The sequence below is a fragment of the Plectropomus leopardus genome, chromosome 18 (assembly GCF_008729295.1).
Source record: "Plectropomus leopardus isolate mb chromosome 18, YSFRI_Pleo_2.0, whole genome shotgun sequence".
Classification (NCBI taxonomy): Eukaryota; Metazoa; Chordata; class Actinopteri; order Perciformes; family Serranidae; genus Plectropomus; species Plectropomus leopardus.
This window is the reverse complement of record NC_056480.1, coordinates 15,429,148-15,453,549: the sequence shown is the minus strand read 5'-3', so window position 1 is coordinate 15,453,549 and position 24,402 is coordinate 15,429,148. Positions and strand designations below refer to the sequence as shown.

General features: G+C 40.2%; 1 protein-coding gene across 1 annotated transcript; it reads left to right on the top strand.

The window, feature by feature from the left end:
• The first annotated feature begins 3,607 nt into the window (after window positions 1-3,607).
• Window positions 3,608-7,068, top strand: evx1 (even-skipped homeobox 1). Its single transcript, XM_042507135.1, has 3 exons — window positions 3,608-4,165; window positions 5,040-5,275; window positions 6,150-7,068. The coding sequence occupies exons 1-3, from the start codon at window positions 3,802-3,804 to the stop codon at window positions 6,675-6,677; spliced, it is 1,128 nt and encodes a 375-aa protein (XP_042363069.1). The 5' UTR covers window positions 3,608-3,801; the 3' UTR covers window positions 6,678-7,068.
• Window positions 7,069-24,402: the final 17,334 nt, after the last annotated feature.

Genomic DNA, 24,402 nt, shown 5'->3' with positions numbered 1-24,402 from the left:
AAGTGACACTACTGTAAACCCACAAGGTCATTCATCTGTTGCGCAAAAGCCTTTTTAAGTGTTATCTCTGGATGATCACAAGATCACATCTGCCCCGGGCACGACCCATTGCATAATCCCCGGTAAGTATCGCAAAAAAATGGGACCTTTGCCATCTTTGGGCGCTTCACTAAAAGATTATGATGACCCATTTTTATGATTTTGAAAGCAGAAGTAAACAGTCTCTAAAAACAACTGACAATTTGGCTCCACCAAACAATGAGCCAGTGCAGCCTCGGATGCGATCTGCCTCAGTCAAAATGAACTGTTAACACTAAATCATAACCAAATATATTAATATAAAAAAGCATAAATAAGCTCAGATCGTGTATTTTCATTTTCAATAGCCCACAAAAATCCTCAGGTCCATAAATTAAAGGAACGAACAACATGAAACAACGTCAACAAATCCAATCTGCCTTTTCTTTTCCCTTCAGTCTCAAGATTTTATTCATGGTTGTGTGAAGTTCCTTTGATGGCTACATTTTCCATTAGTTTGTCGTTCTTCATTAACGACATGCAGACTGATCTAAACTATTGATTCTGTCCTCAGCATTAATAATCGTGCTATTATGATTTAAACAGAAGGGGAGTTTACGTCGCCGAAAAACATTAATTAACATATTTAAATAGGCACCAAAACTGGAGAGAAATATAGAAAAAAAAGTAACTTTCTGTTAACTTTCAGAAACAGACTTGTTTGTTCCAGCTCCAAAAAAGCAGCAACATTACATCGTCAGAGAGCGAGGGGAAGAGAAAAAGAAAGGTTTACTTCTTTCCTTTGCTGGCCAGATGAAAGAGTCGGGGGAGAAAGCCAAAGGAATTTCCCTCAGCTCCTCAGCTGGCGGGCTGTATGGGGGAGGGGGCGGCCGCCACTGGGGCCTTTTCCCTCATTCGGACAGGCGAGGGCGCACAAGGACAGCGGAGGCTGCTGCAGCTCCACACTCTGCCTCCCTCTCCTCTATTTGAGACCACACGACTGCACCTCTCTATACATCATCATGGCCGTCCAGCTACACCAGCATGCCCTGCAGCTGCTGCTGAAGTTGATCAAAACTCGACGGAAAAAAGCTGTTTGTAATGGCACAGGAGATGGCCAGATTCTGATGCATTGCTTTTTTGTCACAACTTGGTGGCCTGACAATGCGTTATTAAAATGCATTAAGGTTAATAGGTTGGGTGCTTTAAAATAATACCACTTAGAAGTACATTGATCAGTACTGCTCTAATGTCTTGTTTTTTTCATCTGTTACAGCTCCCAAACATATAAGACAAAGATGCACCACTGGGTCTTTGCAGTGGTCACATACAGGTGCTCTTTACTTCAAGCACTGTGTTTATTCCATCTTGTGAAGGGTTTATTTGGGTGATGTGTCCTTTAAAACGATCCAAGGCACACTGTAGGGTTTGTGCAAAATTAAAATGCCTTTATTTTACACAGCAATATAGATTAAATTTGTAGATTTAACAATTTAAGACATTTTTAGTTTTGCAAAAACCCTTATGGATTGTTTTTGAAGGAGACTTGAATAGTATATTTTTGGATTGGGAGTATACTTCACCTATGCAATGAGCACTTCACAAGATGGAAGAAACACTGTATACTTATTATTGATTTACTAATATTGGTCCTAATTAAAATAAAATGAAAATAAAATCAATCCAAGATTCATTTTTTAATTTTTTTTTTTTTAAAAGTCACTTGAAGGTTTGGCTTAGTCAATCAGGGGCCATATTTTTTGGAACAGGGTGCAAGTTGAAGCAAAGGCTCAGTGAACTTGATCACAGCCTGTAGAGGCACCAGAAAGCATTCAGTGGACACTTTATGCATTGCACCCTTCACGCTGAAATATCAAGCATATAATGAACCTACATTTCACAGGAGCGGTTAAATCCACATTAAGCCTGTGATCTTATTCCGGTGTTTCTCTGTTCCCTACAGACACAGGAAGTTGTGATTAAGTTCATTATCCTGATCAAAGCCCTCAAAGGACACAAAAACCCTGTAAAATACACCTGCCTTCATTCAGTGATTTTTACTGAGACTACATGGTATATTTTGCATTAAGACCCTGAAAGAATACAAGGCATCATCCATCACTGCTCTTTGTTGAAACACTGTCACAGAATCAAACCACGATGTTATATTAAGATTAGTAGTACATGCACATTTTGGATTTCTTGCAAATCAAATATAAACTTACAATATAGACACTGCCTATAGTTATATACATGGTAATTTCAGGCTTTGTCACTTCTTGAAAGGAGCACAAATAAGGAATTGAGACTTCTGCCTGGATGTAATTTGTCCATGCTGTTGTTGACTTTTAAGACTTCATGTCAAATGGCCTCTTATCTCAACTGACCGCAAGACTTGACCTTTGAGGATTTTACTTGACTCCACTTAAGGTGGAGATGAGAAAGGCACTAAGACAGAGAGGCTGGGGAAATGGAGGGGTGGTTAGGGTGCATTAAAATGCAAGAAAACACCTTTTAAATGATACTTTTAATATTTGGAATAGGCAACAAACCTGTACTACACATTGTAAAATCTGACAACTTGATTTTACTTCAAGAAACACAGGGAACAGATTGCCTTGAAAAATGTAAGTGAATAGAACTATTAGTTTTTATCTATGTTTACTTTATATCCAATTGTTAAGTTTACTTAAACTTCTGTTATATTTACTTAATTTTGCAAAGTGATTAGCTATGGACCTTTCTATGAGCTGAGTCCTTAAAGTTTTGAATTGAATTGAATTGATAACTTGAATCAGTCTTTCCAAATTTTAGCAACTACAGTAATCCAAGTTTACTGTGCAATATATCTGTATTCTGCTGGTTGCAAACTAGTCAGTCATACTGTATTTTCATAGAAACGTTAACAAAAAAAACTCGCAGATCTAACTTCATTAGTAAAATCCTTTTATAATGATCAAGTTAAGTCAGACCAAGTTGGTTTACTGAAGTTGCTGACAAAGAACACATTAATTTCACTTGTCATTTTTAAGTTGCAACTACTTCACAAAATTAAGTAAATACAGCTAAATTTTAAGTAAACTTAACACTTTGATATACCGTAAACTGAACATAAATTCAGATTTATAGTTATATTTAATTTATTTTTTCAAGCCATTCGGTTTCCAATTTTTTTAAAAGTAAGACCAATTTATCAGATTTTACACTGCAGGAGTTAAAATAACTGAGGAGAAATTGTATTTAAATTTAAAACTGTTTTCCAATCCCAAAATATGTTATTTTATTGGGGTATTTCTGCAAATCTTTCTAGCTTAAAGACTTAAAATTTATTTTTTTTAAACTAAAAATGGACAGACGCGCAGACAGATAGAGACAGACTGTTTTTCATAGCTGCTCGTGCCCTCTCTGACACCCCTCTCCTCAATCTCAACGCTGCCATTGCTCCGTCTGTTTACCAAAATCCAATCAATGCGTGTCGTCATCAGGGGGGGGACCATCATGACGACTGGCCTATTAAGAATGACAGCTCGGGAGAAAGAGAGAGAGAGAGAGGGTAAATGGTGATCCCTCCCAGAGCTCCCTCTGCGCACTCTGGAGCGCTCCTCTCTCAGGGTCAGACCGGATTGCATCCCCTCTTTTCCAGAAGCCTCTCCTTCTCCTTAGGACTCAACCCCCCCACCCACCTCCACCATCACTACACACACACCCCTCCAACCTGAAAATCATCGCCTTGGTTTTGACGGCTTGCACTCTCCCGCGAAGGTTTTTTAAGTCGCGCCTGTGATGGAAAGCAGAGAGGAGATGGTGATGCTGGCGGAGGGAGGTCAGTTTAGCAAGAGCGGCTCTAATTTGTCGGGAGGCATCGGGAGCCCCGTGCGAGATCCGCAGGGGAAGCCGGGCCACAGGAGCTGTCTGAGCCCCGGCGCTGCGCTCTACTCCCGGGACAGAGCGGAGGTGGGGCTGGAGGACAGCGCACGGAGGAATATGTGCGCCGATATACGGCCAGTTGGCACGTCTGCCTCCGGGGAGAGACACCGGAGCGATCATCCCCACAAAGACGGCAGCAGCTCAGACACCGAGTCGGACTTCTACGAGGAAATTGATGTCAGCTGCACGCCTGAAAGCATGGACTACCCAACAGCTAAAGGTAGGAGCTGCATGCCACTGCGGGTTTTCTGTGACTGTATGGTTTTGCGAATTAAGTTGACTTGCATAATCCACGTTTGCATTGAATCACAAAACATGCAAAATACATTTATCCTATCTAAAAATGCACAGTGAATCGAAATGTTAAAGATGTCATGAATAACGGGAGGATAGATTTGCAGTCGGTGCCGCACAGCTGTTCTGTCAAGTGAGCAGTGTGGCTAGAAACACGCTGAGGTGACACCCACAATCCAACCAGGCATTTTCCCCTCCGACTTTGACAATGAGCCACTCGTGCAAAACCAAATCAGCCTATATGTGTATTTACTGCAGGAGGAAGAATGCAGGATTTTATGTAAACCACAAGCAAAAACCGTGAATGGAAGGCCACTGACTGAGGAATGTCTATCTGGCATGTATTAAGGTGCAAAGGCTTAAGACTGCTGCACATGTGTTACATTCTAATGCGAAATTATGTCAGCAAATATTCATATTAATATGAATAATTTGTAGTTTCTTTAATCAAATTGAAAGGATGGCATGGAGACGAACGAAAAACATCAATAAATACTCAGTATTAATCATTTTTATTAACTAAAATTATGGTTAAACATGCTCTGGAAAATAATATTAACAGTAAAAGAAATACTGGTAGAAAATTGTTAGGACTCCACATGATAAAGATGTGAGCTATACGTCAGAAAGGCCCTTAATAATAAGAGTCAAACGTAGTGCAATAATTATAAATAATTAATTTAGCCTACTGTCTTATGAAAATAACTCATTAAACATAAAACTAATTTATTAGTGTTTTGTTCCATTTGAATTATTCTACTCTACGTGTACTAATTATTTTTTTCTGTATACTGATTCAGGTCGAAACGGGGATTCACCGGGTCACCCAAGTGAGACTGGTGCTGACCCGGGTAACATCGTCCCAGGTCCGGGCTCCCTGTCCTACGCAGCGGACCAGATTCGGCGGTACCGGACAGCGTTTACCCGGGAGCAAATCGCACGGCTGGAGAAGGAGTTTTACCGGGAGAACTACGTGTCCAGGCCGCGAAGATGCGAGCTGGCGGCCGCCTTAAATCTACCTGAAACCACAATCAAGGTGAGATTTTGAGTCAGAGGAGCAGGGCTGGATCAGGCCTCTCTGGCTGTGGGGTTTAGAAAGCGCTACAAAACTGATTCGTGTCTCGGATGTTTTTTGAAAATATAGAAGCCGAATAAAGTGAGCCTAAGGTTGCTCATTTAAAAAATCACGAAGAGCCTTAACCCTGCACACTAACCGTAGTAGGGGCATGACTTTTAAAATATTATTTTTAATTCAACTGGTAAGAACAAGATGAATGTGACCTTTTTACTGTAAAATCCCATAATACCTGACGCCTACTACTACTGCCATTACACTATAATACACAAATGATTATGTGTCACATACATATGTATACTATTAAATATGCATGTAACATACATTCATAAACATGTATTAATATTCATATTTCTATTGTTATATGCTGTTATTGTTATTATTGCTGCGATGCATCTCTACCTCTCCCTCCCTCTCTTTTACTCTTTCCTGTGTATCATTTTATCATATGTAATTTTAATGCACGTCTGTCCATCCTGGAAAAGGGATCCCTCCTCAGTTGCTCTTCCTGAGGTTTTTCTACCAATTTTCCGTCGTTTAAGTTTGTTTTTTTTTTGTGTAGGGTCCTTATCTACTGTGAGGGTACAAAGACAGAGGGATGTCTTTTGCTGTAAAGCCCTCTTAGGCAAATTTTGCGATAATGGCTTTATAAATAAACTGCCTTGAATTACATTGGAAAAAAACAAAAAAAAAACTCGCTGTACCCAAATTCAAATGCGTGCGTAAGAAGCGGAGCTACTGTCTGAGCTCCATATCTGCTTTTGTTATTATTGTTTGTCTTTGGCTCAGTGGGGGAGCTGTGGTTAATATTTGACTCTCTGTGTCTCTGTCCCAGGTGTGGTTCCAGAATCGCAGGATGAAAGACAAGCGCCAGCGTCTGGCCATGACTTGGCCACACCCCGCCGACCCGGCCTTCTACACCTACATGATGAGCCACGCGGCGGCCACGGGGAACCTGCCCTACCCTTTCCCATCCCACCTGCCGCTACCCTACTACTCCCACCTGGGTGTCGGAGCTGGCTCGGCTCCGGCTGCCACCCCTTTCTCCAACCCCCTGCGCTCCCTCGACAGTTTCCGAATGCTGTCTCACCCCTACCAGAGGCCGGAGCTGCTGTGCGCCTTCAGACACCCCTCCCTGTACCCGGGTCCTACCCACGGCCTCGGTCCCGGAGGCAGCCCCTGCTCCTGCCTGGCGTGTCACTCAAGTCAAAGCAACGGTATCTCCAGCAGGCCCACCGGCTCGGACTTCGCGTGCTCGCCAACCAGCAGGACTGACGCTTTTGTCACTTTCACGCCCTCAGTGCTCAGCAAATCCTCATCTGTGACTCTAGACCAGAGGGAAGAAGTACCCCTGACCAGATAAAACCAAACCAGCTCTTATTCTATATTAGCCTTTAAGCTTTTTAACCTAACATATTATATGACCAGGACTGATGCAGCATGAAGAGGTAGCCTGTAAGCAGTGAAAGCTAGCTTCAACTTGGGGCAAGATAATTAAAGCTTCAGACGACGCTGAAGTTCGCTTCCAATTGACTGCTTCCGATTCAACACTTAAAAAAAGTAACAAACATTGCTTAGCGACCAATCCTCGGCTTTTTGCATCTCTTAATGTGGTGAAATATTTCAGGTAAAGCTATGACGCGTTATAAAACCATTTTCAGGTTAGGACCTTTATTATATTTGTGAGAAAAGGACTATTTCACTGCTTTTATCACATTAACATCATTAGGCAAGGAAAACCACTATATTTAAGGGGGCTAAATCTGGACTGTAATATCCCACAGAAGGTAAAGATTATTTAATACACAGTTTCAAATTTGTGAAATCCTATTCTAAAAAAAAAAAAAAAGAGAGAGATTTCACTCCTCTTATCACATGTTCATTACTTTAGACAAGGTCTTTTGAAAACCACTATACTTTCTGGAGTCAAGTCTGAACTGGATTATCCCAGAGAAACTAAAATTATTTAATACACAGTTTCAGATTTGTAAAACCTTTATTCTATTTGTGAAAATGCAAAAAAAGGACTGATGTCACTGCTTTTATCACAGGTTAATCACATTAGACCAGGTTTCTTGAAAACCACTATACTTAGACGGGTCAAATTGGGACTGGATTATCCTAAAGAAACTAAGACACTGTTTCAGATTTTTGAAAACTATTTTCTATTTGTGAAAACGAAAAAAGTAAGATATCACTGCGTTTTTTTAAAGTAGGACTTAAACTCTCCCCTTAACTGCTGAATCTGAAGCTACGAATTGGAAGCTAACTTCAGCGTTCTGATCTTCAGCTATGTGACGCACAACGGATCTCCCATTACTGAAAAATAATAATCCCATTGCAGTGCCAGGACAGTGGGCTGAAATATGACGGCATGGACACAAAACCAGATTTGATTTTAAGAAGATTAATTTGATGTGTGTGAGAGAGAGGGGGTCCAGAGGAACGTTTAAATCCACGTGATGGATGGCGTTAAGTTTTTTTTATCATTGCTTGTCGTGTCTTTACGCGTTCAGATCGACCTATACGTATTGTTAGTTACGCGAGAATGATGCTTTCCATCTCTCTTTTTAACAAGGGGATTTGTTAACAGACCGTCTCATTATAAAGCAGGCTCTCCACGCCGGGGCCCTCCGCGGCGGCCCGGGCCGAAATGTGCAGATGCCAGTGAAATTAGTAAGTGATGTATATGTACGACCCGGTGAATTTTGAGTGTTGAATTAATGATAATACCAGGAAGGGATCGTTACTGCCAAAAGGTAACAAGGCGCCGGGGGAACGGATTACTGCAGCCCGCACGGTTGACGAGGGGAGGGGGGGAGAAGAACAAGAAGAAGGGCCCAGAAGAGGATGGAGTGAGAGGACAATCAACATGAAAAAAATAAAAATAAAAGTGAACATTTTTAAGGCCATCAAACACTCTTTCAGTTCTCCCCTTTACTGTATAAGAGCCGGTTCTTTTTCCTCTGATAAAAATGTGATTAATATATTCCCGTAGGCCTCTTTTTAAAATATTTTATTGCCTTGCACTGCTGCAGTGGCGTCAGATTAGTTTTGAAGAGAAAGCGATTGAATTTGTTTGTTTGTTTTTGTTTTTGACTGGGTTGTCCTGAACGTCTCATTTGCAATAAACACTGTCAAAGAATGGTGCAAAGCAGTGATTGTCTTCGAAATACTTTTATGATTTATTTAAATAGCAAAGAGCCCGGAAGCAAATTTAAAAAAAATAAATAAATAAATTTATTCCTCTAAAATGTTCCTTTAATCCAAGAATCTGATTCAAACAAGTTTCCCCTGCCCTTTACGCCATTTTATTTCGTTTGCAGGTTGTTAAAGATTTTCTATACTCACAATTGTTCTACCTCCCTCCTCCAATAATAACACTAATTTTGTTCTCAAGTGCTCCGTGTCAAAACACCGGAGTGCTGCCCCTCATATCTCCTGATGGGACTGCTAGATTGACCGTGGCAGTTAAGTGGTCCCCGGGCTCCGTTAAAGCCACTCATATTTTTCTCTTTCGACCACTTAATAGACACGACAGAATTCGTTGTCTGAAGATATTGGAAATGCAAAGAGATCGATGATACGGAGAGGCCCCGCCACCAATCAGCAGGATCTTAATTGGCCGCGTTTGACCGCAAATTAAAAGAGTTTTCTGAGCGTAATAGGACTGGCGAGGTGCTGCGGCCCGCAGAGAGACACACAAATCACATCTTAAAAGGGTGTTTTTTTGTTGCGGTTTTTTTTCGGCGTAGCTGGGAGAGATCAGAAGTTATTGCGAAGAAGTGGCTGGAATTTAGCGTGGGCCTTTAAGTGACCAATTGCGTAGAAGTAGCTATAATGTAAGAAGCAAGGTTGCATTAAAAAAAAAAAACAAACCATTTAAAATCCATTTTGTGAAGGGCTCATTGCATGCTGAAGTATACCCCCAATCAATAAAATAAAAAATAAATAAAATAAAATAAAAGTCTTCAAAAACTCGAAGGCGTACTGCTGTGCAAATATTAAAATGTCCTTATTTTATATGGGAGTATAGAATAAAACTACTACATCAGGGTCACTGTCTTTGTTTTTGAAGGAGACTTGCAATAGTTATTTATTTATTCTTTTGAGGGTTAGGGTACACGTCAGCCCTTTACGAGATGGAATAAACGCAGTATTTCTCCAAAGAGCACCTGTAAGTGACCACGACAAAGACCCAGCAGCGCTTCTACTCCTTTGTCTTCACATTTTTGTGATTAAGTACTATCAATTAGCATTTATACAAACGAATAATTTACATTCATCCTTTCATGTTATCTCCTCAATTAGCACAAATTCTTTGCCGAAAATGGAAAACCAGACACCGAAAATGTCTAAAAAAGCCACCTCCTCTTGCTGCTTTCTGAGGTAAAAGGTTCATCCTAATCAGACAGCACTGCACACGCACCGCACCACACCGATGCGCCCTCCCTCTCCCCAAACTCCCTTCCGCACGCGCGTTTGATTGATGGCCTTATTAACTGGAGTTCTTGTAAGTGTGACCGAGCTGATTAAAATGCATATGTTTGGAATAATACACCGTTTAAGCCGCCCGGGTCGGGGCGAAACCACAAGGCAGATTTATGTAAACTATCAGCCGGTGTCTTTAAGCCTGATAGGGACACGGGTCATGCAAGAAAACGGCTTTGGGTTTGTGCATAATAAAATCGCACCATAAAATAAAGATGAACTGAGCTGAATATTCAAAAGGCGCCGGCTCTCCAAACTTCTGGTTTCATAGCGGGCTATTTTTAAAGCGTTGGAGCTGATTTTCATTTGGTTACACAGGAGCAGCACTATACGATCATCTGCTAAACCCGCGTCACACTGTGCCAGAATGACACATTAAAGTGAGGCAAATTACAACCACATTTACCCAGCCGCGCATATGGATCTCCATCTCTCCTCAGTGCGTAAACTACACGAATGAATCCTCAACGGCCTAATCCAGCATCAACATGCCATTTAATCGCCGAAAGATTGCGTGTGACTGAGCTTCAAGATATGATGGGCTCATAGATTGCGCACATAACACCAATTACATCAGCCGTATAAGATCCTATTAGTGGGAATGGGCTCAGGGCTCCCCAGCTCCCACAACTAGCACAAAGCGTTTTGATAGGGGCGGTGCAGTGCAGCTGTCCACTGACAGCAAATTCAAAAAACACCAAATGGATCTGTGGCTGCTGCTAGCGCTGTTTAAATTGGATTACATCCTAATTTACAGGCCCTTGTCGTAACGCAAGGGGCTGGCGGAGGCGTGGACGGACCAATCACACAGTAATGATGATGAATGGGAGATTAATGCGCATACAAGCAAGACAATTTAAGCCTTCATCTGTTTAAATAGGCTTCCAATATCATTTGGAAACGGGGGTCACGTTAAATCAATCGGGGGACGCGTGAAAGTCGTTTTCGGCGGCGTCTTTATCAACCTTATTTACGGTGCACCGGAGACAGCTATATGCAGCTGGAAAATGGGCCGGCTGCTACGTGCTTATGTGACATGCTAGAGCAACAAAAACAGAGCAGAATGGATTCAGGGTATAAAAAGATCCTCTTATTAGGCTAGTTGTTCGAATCAAGTGGAGCCGAAGATGTGTCTGAGGGTTTCTGTGCATATTCATGCCAATATGCACATTATGGATCGAAAATGAAGACATTTAAACCAAATAAACTCAAATATTAGGTTTCTGTAAAGAGGTTCGGTGTAACATGCGTTGAATGGAAAAAGTCTCAAAATAATCGCACATTTAAAATAAGATACATATATGTGACAGCAAATCTGGTTTGTGGTCGTTTAGCCTATTTATTTTTTAACTATCCTACCTCATGCAAAGAAGACAGAAGGCCTAAACACACCATAGTAGAAATGCCTCTTTCACTTCACAATTAACTCCCCTATCTGCACAAAGTTCATTGACTACCTAAAACCATAAGCATCATTCAAAGACCTCCACTTGTGCAAATCGGAGGGGTTTCATGGAAAATGACCATTTGTTTGGAAGGCCTAGACTAAAACTTCTCAGGCGCCAAAACAGTATTTTGGCGCCAAATGACGCGCCACTAACTCTCTGCGAAATAAGGATTTTACCTTGTGTAAATGCATTGGTTAGAAGTCAGATAGGAAGCAGAAGGGAAACAGAAAGGAAAAAGAAGACGAAAAAGTTAAACTTGTATTTGCTTACACATGCAGATGGCTCGGATTGTCACAGTGGCGGCCGACACTTCACATCTAAAATGATCAAACATTTTTTCCATGGTGTGTTACAGGGAGGAAGATTCAAACAGAGAAATGAAACCAGCTGCTTTTTATCTGCAGGTAAGACATTGGGAAATACCATGTGGGTGGGACATAGGCATTGACAGAATTAATATTTACTAGAGATACAACACTCCATGCACACATTTTACATTAAAATCAATGTTTCCATCAGTGGAAATGCGTATACGTAATGCAGTGACGCACAGTAACCGATATAATCACACAAATCGACGCTGTCTCTGCACTAAGCTCCCCTCCTTATTAATGTGGTCTGCTCCTAGAGCTTTTAAGCAGGTGTGTGGCCCTTTAAAAGGAGTTTGCAGTACCACAACTAGCAGAGAGTACGGAGACGGTAAACGCTAATTTGTGTGTCTTTCTCGATAAGGTAACTGTTCACTGTAAAGATGTCCACTTTATGTTCAGTTTATAAATTAAAAATAGCCCCTCACCTTCTGCATCCTCCCAAACAGTAAAACAGGAATGTGTGAAATTGTAGGCCTTCAAAAGAAAATTGAAGATCGATATTTCAATTAATCCTTTGCAAACAATAAGGATGGTTAAGCAATTCAATAAATTGGCTATCAATTACCCATCTAAGGTAATAGAGCCCTTCCTCTCCATTTTATAGATCAATATAGCTGTACAAAACACATTACATGGGATTTTACTTTATTCCATTTAAAAGTGTTGAGATGTCCGACATTTAAAAGAATTGAAGATACTGAGCAAATAATAACTACTTTATTAATTTGGAATATGAAAATATTGGATGTCTAATGTAGTCACATATGTGTTGTGTATTGAACAGGCATGGGACAATATGAAAAATGTATGTCATAATTATCCTGGACAAAATAATTATGATTACTGATACCATAACGTCAAAATATGCAGAAAACTCTTAAAATGGCCCTAAAACACAATCACTTCACCGTATTTTGTCAATAAACAAATATTGTACTGCATCACAGATAAGACACACATTATTTTTTATGAACATCCTTAAAAAAACAGTCAAATAATCTTAAAAAGCCAGAATTTTCAGCTATTTGAAATGATCTAATCTAATCTAATTTTTTAATTCAAAACACGTCAATGCTTGATGAAGATCTTTTGTGTTTTTTGATGTTTATGTATAAGCAGCCTGTTTTTGCAGAGTCTCATTCATTGTTGGTTTCCCAGCAGTCTCTTAAAGTGCTGCTGGACATAGAATTAATTAGTATCCTGATAATGGAAATTCACCATGATCAACTTATTGTGAGTGCCTTATCACCATCTATGATAAAATACTGTTTATCCCCTTTATTGAATATATGTCGCTGATAAATGAATGGTCTGAAATGACTCCATAACATTAATTATAATTTGAAATATAGGGATAAATAATCGTTTAGGAAGTATACCTTTCAAGAACTTAACGCATGTTGGGCAGCAGAAACACTGATGGAGACATGCAATCATTTATCTGCACTAATGAGCGATAAATATTTTCAGATTTGGCATTCATCGCTTATACCATTTGGTCAAGATTTATCAAAAGATGCCTACCCAGAGGCTAACATTGAACCCAAGTTATTTTGCTTTACAAAATAGCCTTGGATCTTCACAAAATTTGTGTAATGATCTGCAGCTCTTTGGGGCTATTAATATGATACATATTTAACTATTACTATTATTTCTGATTCAGGACAAATTTGATGGGTGATTTAGTCTGAAATGACACAGCTTGACCCCACACCAGTTTTAAGGAATGAAAAAGAGCTGAGGCATGATTTGTCTCCCCCGTCTCCTTGTATTCTCTCTCTGCTCTCGTGCAGAATCAGAGCTTTACATCTCAAGTTGTTGTCTTGTGGTAACAACTGAAGAAAGATGTCAGTGCTTTGCATGGCACCAAAGTAATGAATACAGGAAAATATCTCCTCTGATGCTGAGAAATATCACAGTTAAAAAGCTTTGTGCAGACAACTAACACCTAATTGTGAATATATCATACAAACCACTTTTGTTATTCATTGATTATATTGAAATTAAAGGGCACGGACAATGTTGATTAGAGTGTCACCTCTTGTAAAACAGCTGTTGGGATGATGGGCGGTGAACCAGAACAGTCTCCTGGGGGAACCTTATTTCTATCATAGTGTTGATCCATCCTGGTTTTTAACCTCTTTGCCATCATTAGTTCTTGGACTTAGCCATTTGAGACTGGGATAGGGGATACAAAGATTTAAGTATTGATTTTTCAAATACATAAAGATCACACTTCAGTCGTAACAGAAAGAGCATCATTTCATTTTGCATCATACATTTTTTTTTCCTCATTGCTGGTGTTGGGGGACAACAGTAGGTGTTAATGTGTCTTTTTTAGAGGATAGAGGACTAAACATTCATGTGATATTGCAACTTTGAGATTAGCTGGGTTTGAGATTAGCTGGTCATGATTACAGTAATATGAGGATCCAGACCAAAGTTTTGTTTTTAAGACAACAATCAGAATCAGAATCAGAATCAGAAACCAGTTTTATTGCCAGGGTAAATTTCCATATACAAGGAATGTGACTTGGTGTTTTGGTGCAAAACAATTAACATAAAGGAAGAATAAAAATTGTGAATTTAAATAGAATAGGACATAAGATAAAAAATAGAGCAGCAATTTAAATACATAAAATGACAAAATAGAATATAAAGAACACTAACAACTGTGGCAATATACAGTAGTAAAAAGCATGCAGGTTTTCAGCACAACTCAGTGTTCAGCATCATGCTCTATAGATTATGAACCCTCGGGCAAAATGTTGATTCACAGACAGGGTATGTCGTTTTCACAAATTGTTCATCTTTGTATTTCATTTCACAGGCACTCTGTGAAGTGGCCCTGATCTTAGTCAGCTGCAAAATGAATTTTGCTTTCTCCCGGCGGAAGCATTCCCTCTGCCCTGACTGATGGAGAAAGGCAAGAACATTTGATATTGATGTTGTTTGTTACACTGATCATTCACATGGAAATCACAGGTGAGGAAACTGAATTGTCCCAATTTCTGGAAACAGCAGTTGGCAGTCATAAATACAGTGTGGTATTCTGAGGCATTAATGTAACTCATAAATAATACATGAGTGCTCATTATCCCCCCCCAAAAAGCCTTTGAATTGGAAGCGCACAAAATGTTTGATATACTGAAAAAACTGGTGCAATGACCAATTTAAGATTCATTTTATTTTAACTAATTTGATAATGATGATGATGCTGTCCTATTATGAGATTCATTGCACTGTAAGTAGCTCATACACTGCAGATATATTACATGACATTCATTTAGCAGATTCTTTTGTGCAAAGTGACTTAATCCATTCAACTTTCATATATTTTTTTTAGGATTTTTTTTTTTTGGGGGGGGGGTCCTCAACTGCCACTTTTTTTGATAAACAAGCTTTATTTTGATGCTGTTTTTACTTGTACCTTTGTATACTAAACGTACAAAAGCAATTCCCAGTGTGAATCACTTTATTTTTTATTGTGAATTAGAAAATGGTTGGGGGGCACCTGGCACCCATCAGGGGCCAGTTTGGCCCATAGGCCATAAGTTAAATATCACTGCTGTACTCTCTTGTTCCTCTGATGTACAATAGTCACTTTAAGTCCAAATAATGGCCACATAATGGCCAAGTGTCACTTTATTGATAGCACTGAAAGGAGCTGAGCCACTGAGGCCTCCCAAAAGTCTTACTCAGCGTTGTAATGATGATCAACTTATTAAATTTCATTTGATTGTTCAGCTGCTTTCCCCATGAGATCTTTTTTGTTTTGTGGAATGGCTCACGGAGTACACCACATCGTGCGATATTGTTTAAAATGATTTAATAAGCACTTTGTTTTACGACGGAGTGTTATTATTTTACGACCCTCGCGGCAGCCAATGGCTTTGCAGATCAGTCCAATTCTCTCCACACCTCATTTTATTTTACTGCACGCTGGCCGCTTTACTGCTCGGCAATGGTGGTGGCTGAAGGCGACAGGAAAAGTTGTGCCCCTTCTTTCCCAGAGAATCATCAGACTGCAGAGTATAAGAAAAAGTCTGTTCCCACAGTCATACTGAACTTGCATCACCCAAAATGCTACATGTTGTCTTTTACAGCAGGATTGGGTTGAAATTGAGGCTTATCTGACGTCTTTCTGCCATGATCAGATCAGAGGTTTGATGGTCTTTTGACGTCTTTGTGGGCCATTGGTGATGTGTCAGAGAGTGCCTGCTAGTTGGTGTGTGTGCCCGTGATAGAGCACCTCATTGCTGCAGTGATGTATCCTCATTATGCCCACGTCCCATGACCGTCACACCCAACCTACTGGTCCTCTCCTGGGGGACTGGGATGTCTGGGCTTCCCCTTCTCTGTGCTCCTCCATCTCCCAACCCCCTGTCTTTCTGACTCCAATCCCCCCATCCCCCAACATGCACTCAGGCTGAAGTGCTGAGTCGTCCTGCTGACCTCTGACTGCTGCTGACCAATGACTACAGTTCGGTGATGTCAACCGAACATGAAAAGCTTACAGTTCTAAAGTACTTGCAGCTGAATTGGGGGTCAGGTTTAGTGGCCTTTACAATAAAGACATGGACAGGACAAACAGTGCTGGTGATATGTTTTCTCTGGAAAGAAATTGTAATGAAGCCAACGGTTCAACAGGCTAAACAGGTACGTCTGAACAGTAACTGTCCAATCATGGCTTAGCAACCGTTAGCAGGCCTGTCAAGTTTCGAATTACTTGGGATATTGACTCAATGTGCATGTGACTCTAACTAGAGTGATAACCGGCATTTAAAGAGAGGTTGGAGGGTGGTGTTACTGTTTTTCTTTCCAAAACCAAACAACAGGAATGAACAGTGTGCCTGTCTGCTATCCGTTGTAACCTTAAAAGACAAAGGAGTACATCATTAAGCAATTACATTAGTTTGTCTGCTTGCAGATTAAATTAGAAAAAAAGCCTCTCCATATGGAAGCCGGTCCTGGATGCTTTCAGAGTTGTAGGCCAGGGATACTCCACTTAGGGCCCAAGGGCCAAACTGGCCCCAGATAGGGTGTAAGTTGGCCCCCCAACCATTTTCTAATTCACTGTAAAAATAATGTTTCACACTGGGGACTGTTTTTGTACTTTTAGTATAAATGACTTGCCAGAGTGCATAAAACAGCATAAAATTTTTAATTTGAAATTTTTATTTTCCTAAAATCTTAGCAATGTCCTAAAATCCGAGAAACATCCTAAAATCCTAGAAATGCTTGAAATCCTAGAAACATGTCTGGGGCTGCTGGGACAGGATAATTCCCGGTGTAGACTAATGTTAGCAGCACTCTCTCCTCTTTATTGTATTTAGGGAATACAGTTTGAAAAAAGTAACAAGTATGTTTTCGTCCTTATTTTACTTAGAACTACAGCTTGATTTATGCTTGATGCATTCGCAAGGGTTGCAAGTGTCCACATGGCCAAAGGGATGTCACGCCATCAGACACGCCCCTTCACAGGGGTCCAATGTGGTTGGTTTCCAACTGTCCATGTCACTGATATATAAAGAGGACTGGATACAGCATTGGGGGCAGGGTCCCATTTAATAAGTTGCAAAATGGGGCATGAAGCCAAAAAAAGCTTGATTTCCTGGCTATGAAATTACCGGCATCTGATTATTTGGCTCATAGAGCACACACACTACAGACATCCAAGCGGCTAACTTCTGCCAACAGAGCAGCTAGGTCCCGCTTTAGCTCTCAGCTGACTTGAATGGGGATAATATCATTTAATTATTCGTCACTTCAAGGATTATATTAATCCCGACTGTGAAATTAGTTATTATGCAGGGGTTGTGACACTCAAAAAAATGTATCCACATATTTTCAGACACTTCTTTCACAGTTTAAATCTATGAGTGAAAGTCTTTTTGGCCTAATGGCATTGTATGATGAACCTGGAAGTTAATATTATTCCACTGTCTGGCCAATACTAAAATGGGAAGGGCCGGGTCCATGTGCACCCATAATTTTTTAACCACATGGATGCACGTGGGCAGAGAAAACGAAGACCTTTAATGGAGACTATGGTTTTCAATACACTGCCTCCCTTAGAATATCACTTTGCCACAAAGAGAAACCTGTACAAACAATAAAAGATTCAAATCCTCATTATGATTCAGCCTCAGCCCATGTACAGTATGTGCGACTTTCTGTTCGGAAAGCATAACTGTGGCATAAGCTCTATGCCAAAATACAAGAAAATGCAGTTTGTTTGTTTCCATGCTTTCTACAGGGATTAACAACTGGTGAGGATATTTACTTTTTGCCTAGGGCCTATTCACTTTCACCTCGGCCTTTTAACACAATATGTATGTAGCTATCAAGTGCACAATTAAGACTGTTTTTGTTTTGTTTTTTCCAGATATTGTTATTTTTTAAGTCAGCAGGGAACATCTGCCAAAAATGAAAGGCTTGTTTTGTGTGTTGCATATCTGCTCAACTTATCATCACAAACTGTATGTATAACTGTATGCAAGTCTATTGTGCATAAACAGAAAGCTTGACGGGTGTAGCAGTAGAACTAAGGAGTAAAGGTTAAGCAAATGGTCGATTGCCATTGAAACAGCTCAAAATAGAGATGTGCATTTTGACACAATTGCCAACCAAGCAGCAAGAGTGTGGTGTGTTTGAGTGTGCGTTAAGGCAAGATGAGTTTGGGAGGTAAGGTTACACCATGGGAAAGGGAGCAGATGAGATAGTGGTGCCAGATAGTGAGAGCATCAGACAAGGAGCTAAGAGCCTGTGCTTAGTGCCTTAATGGATGATTTAAAAGAACACTCACACTGTTTGGCTGCGAGCTGACCTCCCCAAAACTATAAAACTGTTGTGATTGACAAGGTGGAGGTGGGGTCAGCAGTGTGTGTGTGTGTGTGTGTGTGTTGTGTTTGTTAAGTACTCAGGATAATTTCACAAAGGATTCAAGTATTAAAGGTAGGTTAAAGATAGTAAACGATTACATTTCTGGCTGCGGAATTTGGGCTTAAAATGGTTTGGGTAAATAATGAAAAACTAACACTAACACAGGGTTGAAACAACCTGCTTGTACTTAACCCAGTATTGACTAAACTGGGTCGATTTACACAAGGGGTTTTTATTGTGTGATGATTAACCCTGATGATATGATGTACCCTATGATCATATTTTACAGCATGTTGTGTAGATTAAATTATATTTAAATATAGTCTTACATTTGAGTCTTTTATAATATCACATATCACACATACACACATACATATATACATATACAGTATATACACACATATATACACTGTTCATTGTTGGAACACAGTGTTACTTGGGTTTCCTTGGCGAACAGGAAGTGATGCTTTTTGTTTCTGGCAGCGGCCACAGTGGTTTGCTGGGAATCAATCAAAGAAGAGCTGCTTGGTTAGCATATTGCAACAATAGAAAGGACTGAAAGTGCAAGAGAAAGAGAAGATTTACAGTGAATGCTGGAAAAGGCAGAGATGAGCAGAGCTCAGTGCCAAAGATGGCAAAAGAATTAAAACAATGCAATCTCAGATTTCCACTTAAATCAGCAAAATGTGCTCACACAGAAGACAAGTTTTGATGCAAAGTTCTCTTAAAAGCAGTCGGATCAGTCTGAAAGCAGTTAGTGAACAGACATGGATGAATGGCGAGCTGGTTTAATAAGACAGACTGACTGACGCTGACAGACCTGTGGCGTCTTCAGGTTGTGACTCACAGACCAGGAACCCAGATTGAGGGGGGAGAGGGTGTAACAAGCGTGTCCTGTTTTGGTCAGGGGGAGAACGGGGAGGGAAAGAGATGGAGGAAGAGTTTAGTCCTTGTTTTACAGATCTGTGTTTGTAATGTGAATAGGAAGGAAGAAATGAGTAAAATATTTAAAAAGAAAATGAATGGAGAGATGAAGGAGAACAAGACAAAGAGTGTGGGAGCGAGTGCTGTGTAGATCAAGAGAAAGATGGCGGTGAGGAAGGAGGACATGGTTTATGGTGATGCTCTGTTTGTGACGGCTGTCTGCTGGATGAAAACAGGGCCTCTTTAACTCCTCGCGGGTTAATGGAACTTTTATGAGTTTGTCCTGCAATCATGTAACCCCTGGCGTCTCCTTTCCTCTCCGTCCTTCTCTCTCATTCCCTTGCTGTCTTTTTCTTTTTCCCCTATCACAGGGCAGATCAGAGGTGAGCCGCTCCTGTGTTTCTGTAAACACTGCTCTCTTTGCACTGGGTTTATGGGGACAGGACCAGTTAGGAGGAGGTCTAAGACGCTGGGTGACTCACTGGTCTTGCCGAGTTTACATTTGGTAAAGACTTGTAGTTAGTATAGTCAGGTGGGGAGTATGGAGAGCAGTAGTATGATGGAGGTTTGTTTTTATACAACCATTGCCTTTACCTGTGATGGAGTGTAACTAAGATTTTTTATTCATTTACTAAAAATTCCAGGTATTTGTACCTTACTTAAGTATTTTATTTTCTTTTGACTTTATACCTTTACTACATTTTATTACATTTCAGAGGGAAATATTGTACTTTTTACTTCACTCCATGTATCTGAATTCTTTCATTACTTTATAGATTAAGATTTTTGCATAGAAAAACAGCAGAAGAGTTAATAAAATGTGATGTTTTGTTATAAATTAAATTACCAAACAGTTTAGATAAGACCAACTGCAAAGATTAGTTGAATAATCATCAGACAATATAAAACATAAAATGAATTTCAAACAATTCGGACAAACATTTAAGTCTGTTTCTATTTTTTTTTTTTTAATAATCAGAGGTTTTGGGGGAGTTTCTCTTTTATATATCTTTTTTTTTTGTGGGGATGTTTTATTATTTTTAATTTTTTTGGGTGTATTATTAATTTTTATAAAGTGTTTTTGTTTTTTCTGTGATTTTTTTCTATTGTTTTTAAATAATTTAGAGTTTTTAGATTTTTCTGCATTTGGGTACATCAACTTTTCCAGGAAAAAAACACAACATAACTTATTTTAATCTCAGTAAAATTTTCAAAGTAGGACTTGTACTTGTAACAGAGTATTTTTAAAGTGTGTTATTAGTACTTTTACTTCAGTAAAGGATCTGAATACTTCTTCCACCACTGGCCTTTACCAGTGTGGGGAATAATTAGCAGCAAGTTCCACAGTGCCAATGGGTGTTTAATTAAAAATAAAAAAAAGTAGCAGCTCATTTGGTTTATTACGACAACCACATTTGCAACCCCAGACACCAAGACTTTTCTGACACCCCTCGCCCAAACCCCACAACTAAAAACTCTCCCACCACTTAGATAAAAACGGTTAGATATCTGACAATAGCAAGGTGCATTAAGTCCGGGGGAGGTGGGGGTGTCTGTAGGTGTGGTGGATTGATGGAGATTGGTGCAGAAAGGCGATGGGAACCTGACCAGGTCTCCCCATCATAAAGCATGACTGAGGGATGAACAGCCGCGGGCCAGACACAACTTTTAATGTCAGGCCATGACTCACGCTGACTGTCAGTAATGAGTTTTATTCACTTCCATCATTTGAGTGTCGATTGCGATCATGGAGCTATCTGAGAGGCATGATTGACGGGATGGACTTGGGCGTGTGGGGTGGGAGAGGAGGACAGGATGGAGCTGGACACTGATGCAAATATGTTTGTCCCTTTGGGGGGAAACGGTGCAGCAGACGGTTAATGATGAGTTCAGAGCAATGCAGTAAGAAAATACACAAACATGGTGATTCAAGGCTCATTTAAAGGAACATTGCTTAAAATTTAAGGGGATTTAGTGGCAGCTAGTAGTGAGTACTGCAGATTGCAACCAGCTAAACCCTCTCCTGGTAAGAATTCCTTAAGCATTCTTTGTTCAGGAGGTTTTTACAGGGAGCTGAATTATCTGCAGAGGTCTCTTTTTCTCCAAAACAAACAGAACAGGCGAATTAAGCCAATGAAAATACAGAATAAAGCGGTTTCACCTTGGAAATCAGTGTTTCTCCAATGCTGTTTGGCATGTGGGAGACGGGCTACTGGCCCAGTACCTGCTTAAGTGTGCTCACCTTTTTTCTCTGATAACTTCAGATCCAGAAATTGAGGATGTTTTTCTGGGAGCGGAATTATCGACAGATGTCTCCTCCTCAAAACAAACCTGGTGAATTTAAGATAAGATAACATAAGATAAGATAGACCTTAATAATCCTGAAGGAAATTCTTGTGCCAGATTGCTCCAAAAATACAGTAGCAAAAAAAGAATAAAACAGAGCATCAAATAAATTAAACCAGTATAATCAGTGAGTAAAGCTGTTTCACATAAAAGTAAATAAATGAAAATAAAAATAAATCAATGTTTTTCTGACACTGCTCATCACGTCGAAGCTAATAAGTATGGCTGCCAATGCGAAAAAATGAATGGCCCTACCTAGAGCCCTACCTCTGTCTGTTCTGGACTACTGTAGAAACATGGTGGTGCTACATGTGGACACACCTCCTATGTAGACATAAACTGCTCATTCTAAGGTAACAAAAACATTACAATCCTTATTTTCAGGTAATTATACACTGAAGAAAAATACTTATTATATTCCATTTCTGTCAATATATCCCCTTGAAGGTGCATTATTTAAGTTCCGGCTACCCAGTCAAACCAAATGGGAGACAGTATTTCTACTACTGTGTCCATTAGACCACAATTTACAGTCTCCAGTCATGAATAAAGGTAAATCATAAATAACAGCAGAGCAAAAATACAGTCGGTCAAAATAAGGCTGCTATCGTATGATCCTCACATGTGACGTTTGTGTATAATTTACTTTATGGTTTACTTACGTGTTTTAGCAACGCCACAGTAACAAGAAAACAATCACATCACACCATTTGAAAAGTTTATCGCAAATTGTAAGCTTACAGTTTGTGTTGTCATTAGTTTAACTAAAGATATGTTTCTGTAAATAGCCAAGATGTTACTTACCAGAGTAAAAGAAATGTTGCGAGTTCCCCATCAAATCGCATCATTAGTGTTGGAAAGACACATCAATATTAACTCTGGTTTAGATTCTTCTTACATCGCTTCTTTTCTTTGTTGTGGGACGTTGCTTCTTTTCAGGAGCTGCTTGTGATGGGATAATGGTCATTTTCCTGGAGCTCCTGCTATTGCTGTATTTCTTTCACTCAAATTAATTTACTGAGAAAGTAACTTCTACACTGTATCCATTGACTCTATGCTCTGGCTGGCTCAACTTCTTCATTCACTCCACACCAGAAGACAACAGTGACTCACTATCGCCTCTCAGACCAGGATGTATTATTACAGAGGGGAGGGCCCGTCTCTGACTATTCAGCAGTGGTGTTTCTTCTTCACACTATGTTGATAGGATTATTTCATTTTTTGAATGTTTTAAACTAAAATTATGTGCAGATCTTAAATAATGCACTTTTAAATCCTACACACCAGACCTTAAACAAACTATAGAAAACAAATCTAACAAGATTAGATTTGCCTCATATCCACATTTTGCCATCTCCCCAACAATGTTCTCTCTATTACAAAACCCTAAAATGAGCCCAAAACCAAAGTCATCACAGCCTCTTATTGCTTCCTCAAACCTTGATACCTTTAGGATATAGCATCCCCTGAAGCACATGGCCAAAGACAGGCAGTTTAAAGATGATAATCAATATTGATCCTGGTTATAGAGTGAGTGTTGGGCAATGTGAGGGAAAGAGGGGGACATCCTTACTCCGTCTGGATGTTGATAGGATCAATGAGCTTTAGAGGATCGAGGATGGATGGCTCCATGTGTGTAGGCTTAGCGGTGGTGACAAGGCCAGAGAGATTACACAACCCGGGCTCCATATCTCTCCCATCATCTCTCTATTTCTACCTTTTTTTTCCCTACCATTTGGCAATAGCCTATACACGATAATGAGCATGCATGTTAAAATGCATGCATTAACAGTGTCTGTGCAAATGCGTGTGCAGTGGGGATTCTGAGGTGACAAGAGATGAGGCAAGCCTTATTTTTCACCCACTCGAGGGTATTGATTTGGAGGCAATAGGGCGGTAATCGGCTGGGCAGTTACATTAGAAAGAAATGACATACTCACACCTTCTCCTTTTTTTATAGACCAAGAACATTGGTAATAAATTAAAGAGGGTGCACACAAACCCTGCACACCACAGACCCCCTTTTTAACCATGAAATAATGAAAAACTGTGGAAAAACAGTCATATGAGGTATCTGTTCTTTTAGGATTGGTACAGAAAAGACAAGACGGTGGAGGATTCTCGAAATAGCTGAGGACGACTGTTGGACTTCGGCCGGGGAGGTAGAGATCCATCCCAATCACTCATGCTTACCTGTGACAGTAACAGAGCTTTTTCTATTCTAATAAAGCCTGTCCTCGCTATATTTACCTGCTTAGCACAGTCCAGTGCTCTGGGGCCACTGTGACCTGCCTGCCCCTTCCCCTGTGTGTGTGTGTGTGTGTGTGTGTGTGTGTGTGTGTGTGTGTGTGTGTGTGTGTGTGTGTGTGTGTGTGTGTGTGTGTGTGTGTGTGTGTTGTTTGAGAGGGACATAATGGTGACTTAGCACCTGGACACGTCAACGATATGTAGATTCAGCGATGTTGATAAAGCATTGGAATTGGCAGTGAATGCAAATTTATTTGTGGCCCAGAGTGCAGAGAGATAGGGGGAGAAAGTTTACTGAGTGTGTGTGTGTGTGTGTGTGTGTGTGTGTGTGTGTGTGTGTGTGTGTGTGTGTGTGTGAGCGGGCAGTGCACAGCAT

What these genes read in the sequence shown, in the direction of transcription:
- evx1 (XM_042507135.1), top strand. Translation starts at nt 3,802, where the DNA reads ATGGAAAGCAGAGAGGAGATGGTGATGCTGGCGGAGGGAGGTCAGTTT. An exon ending in GGACTACCCAACAGCTAAAG is followed by an intron (nt 4,166 to 5,039) that starts GTAGGAGCTGCA and finishes ATACTGATTCAG; the next exon opens with GTCGAAACGGGGATTCACCG. An exon ending in TACCTGAAACCACAATCAAG is followed by an intron (nt 5,276 to 6,149) that starts GTGAGATTTTGA and finishes TCTCTGTCCCAG; the next exon opens with GTGTGGTTCCAGAATCGCAG.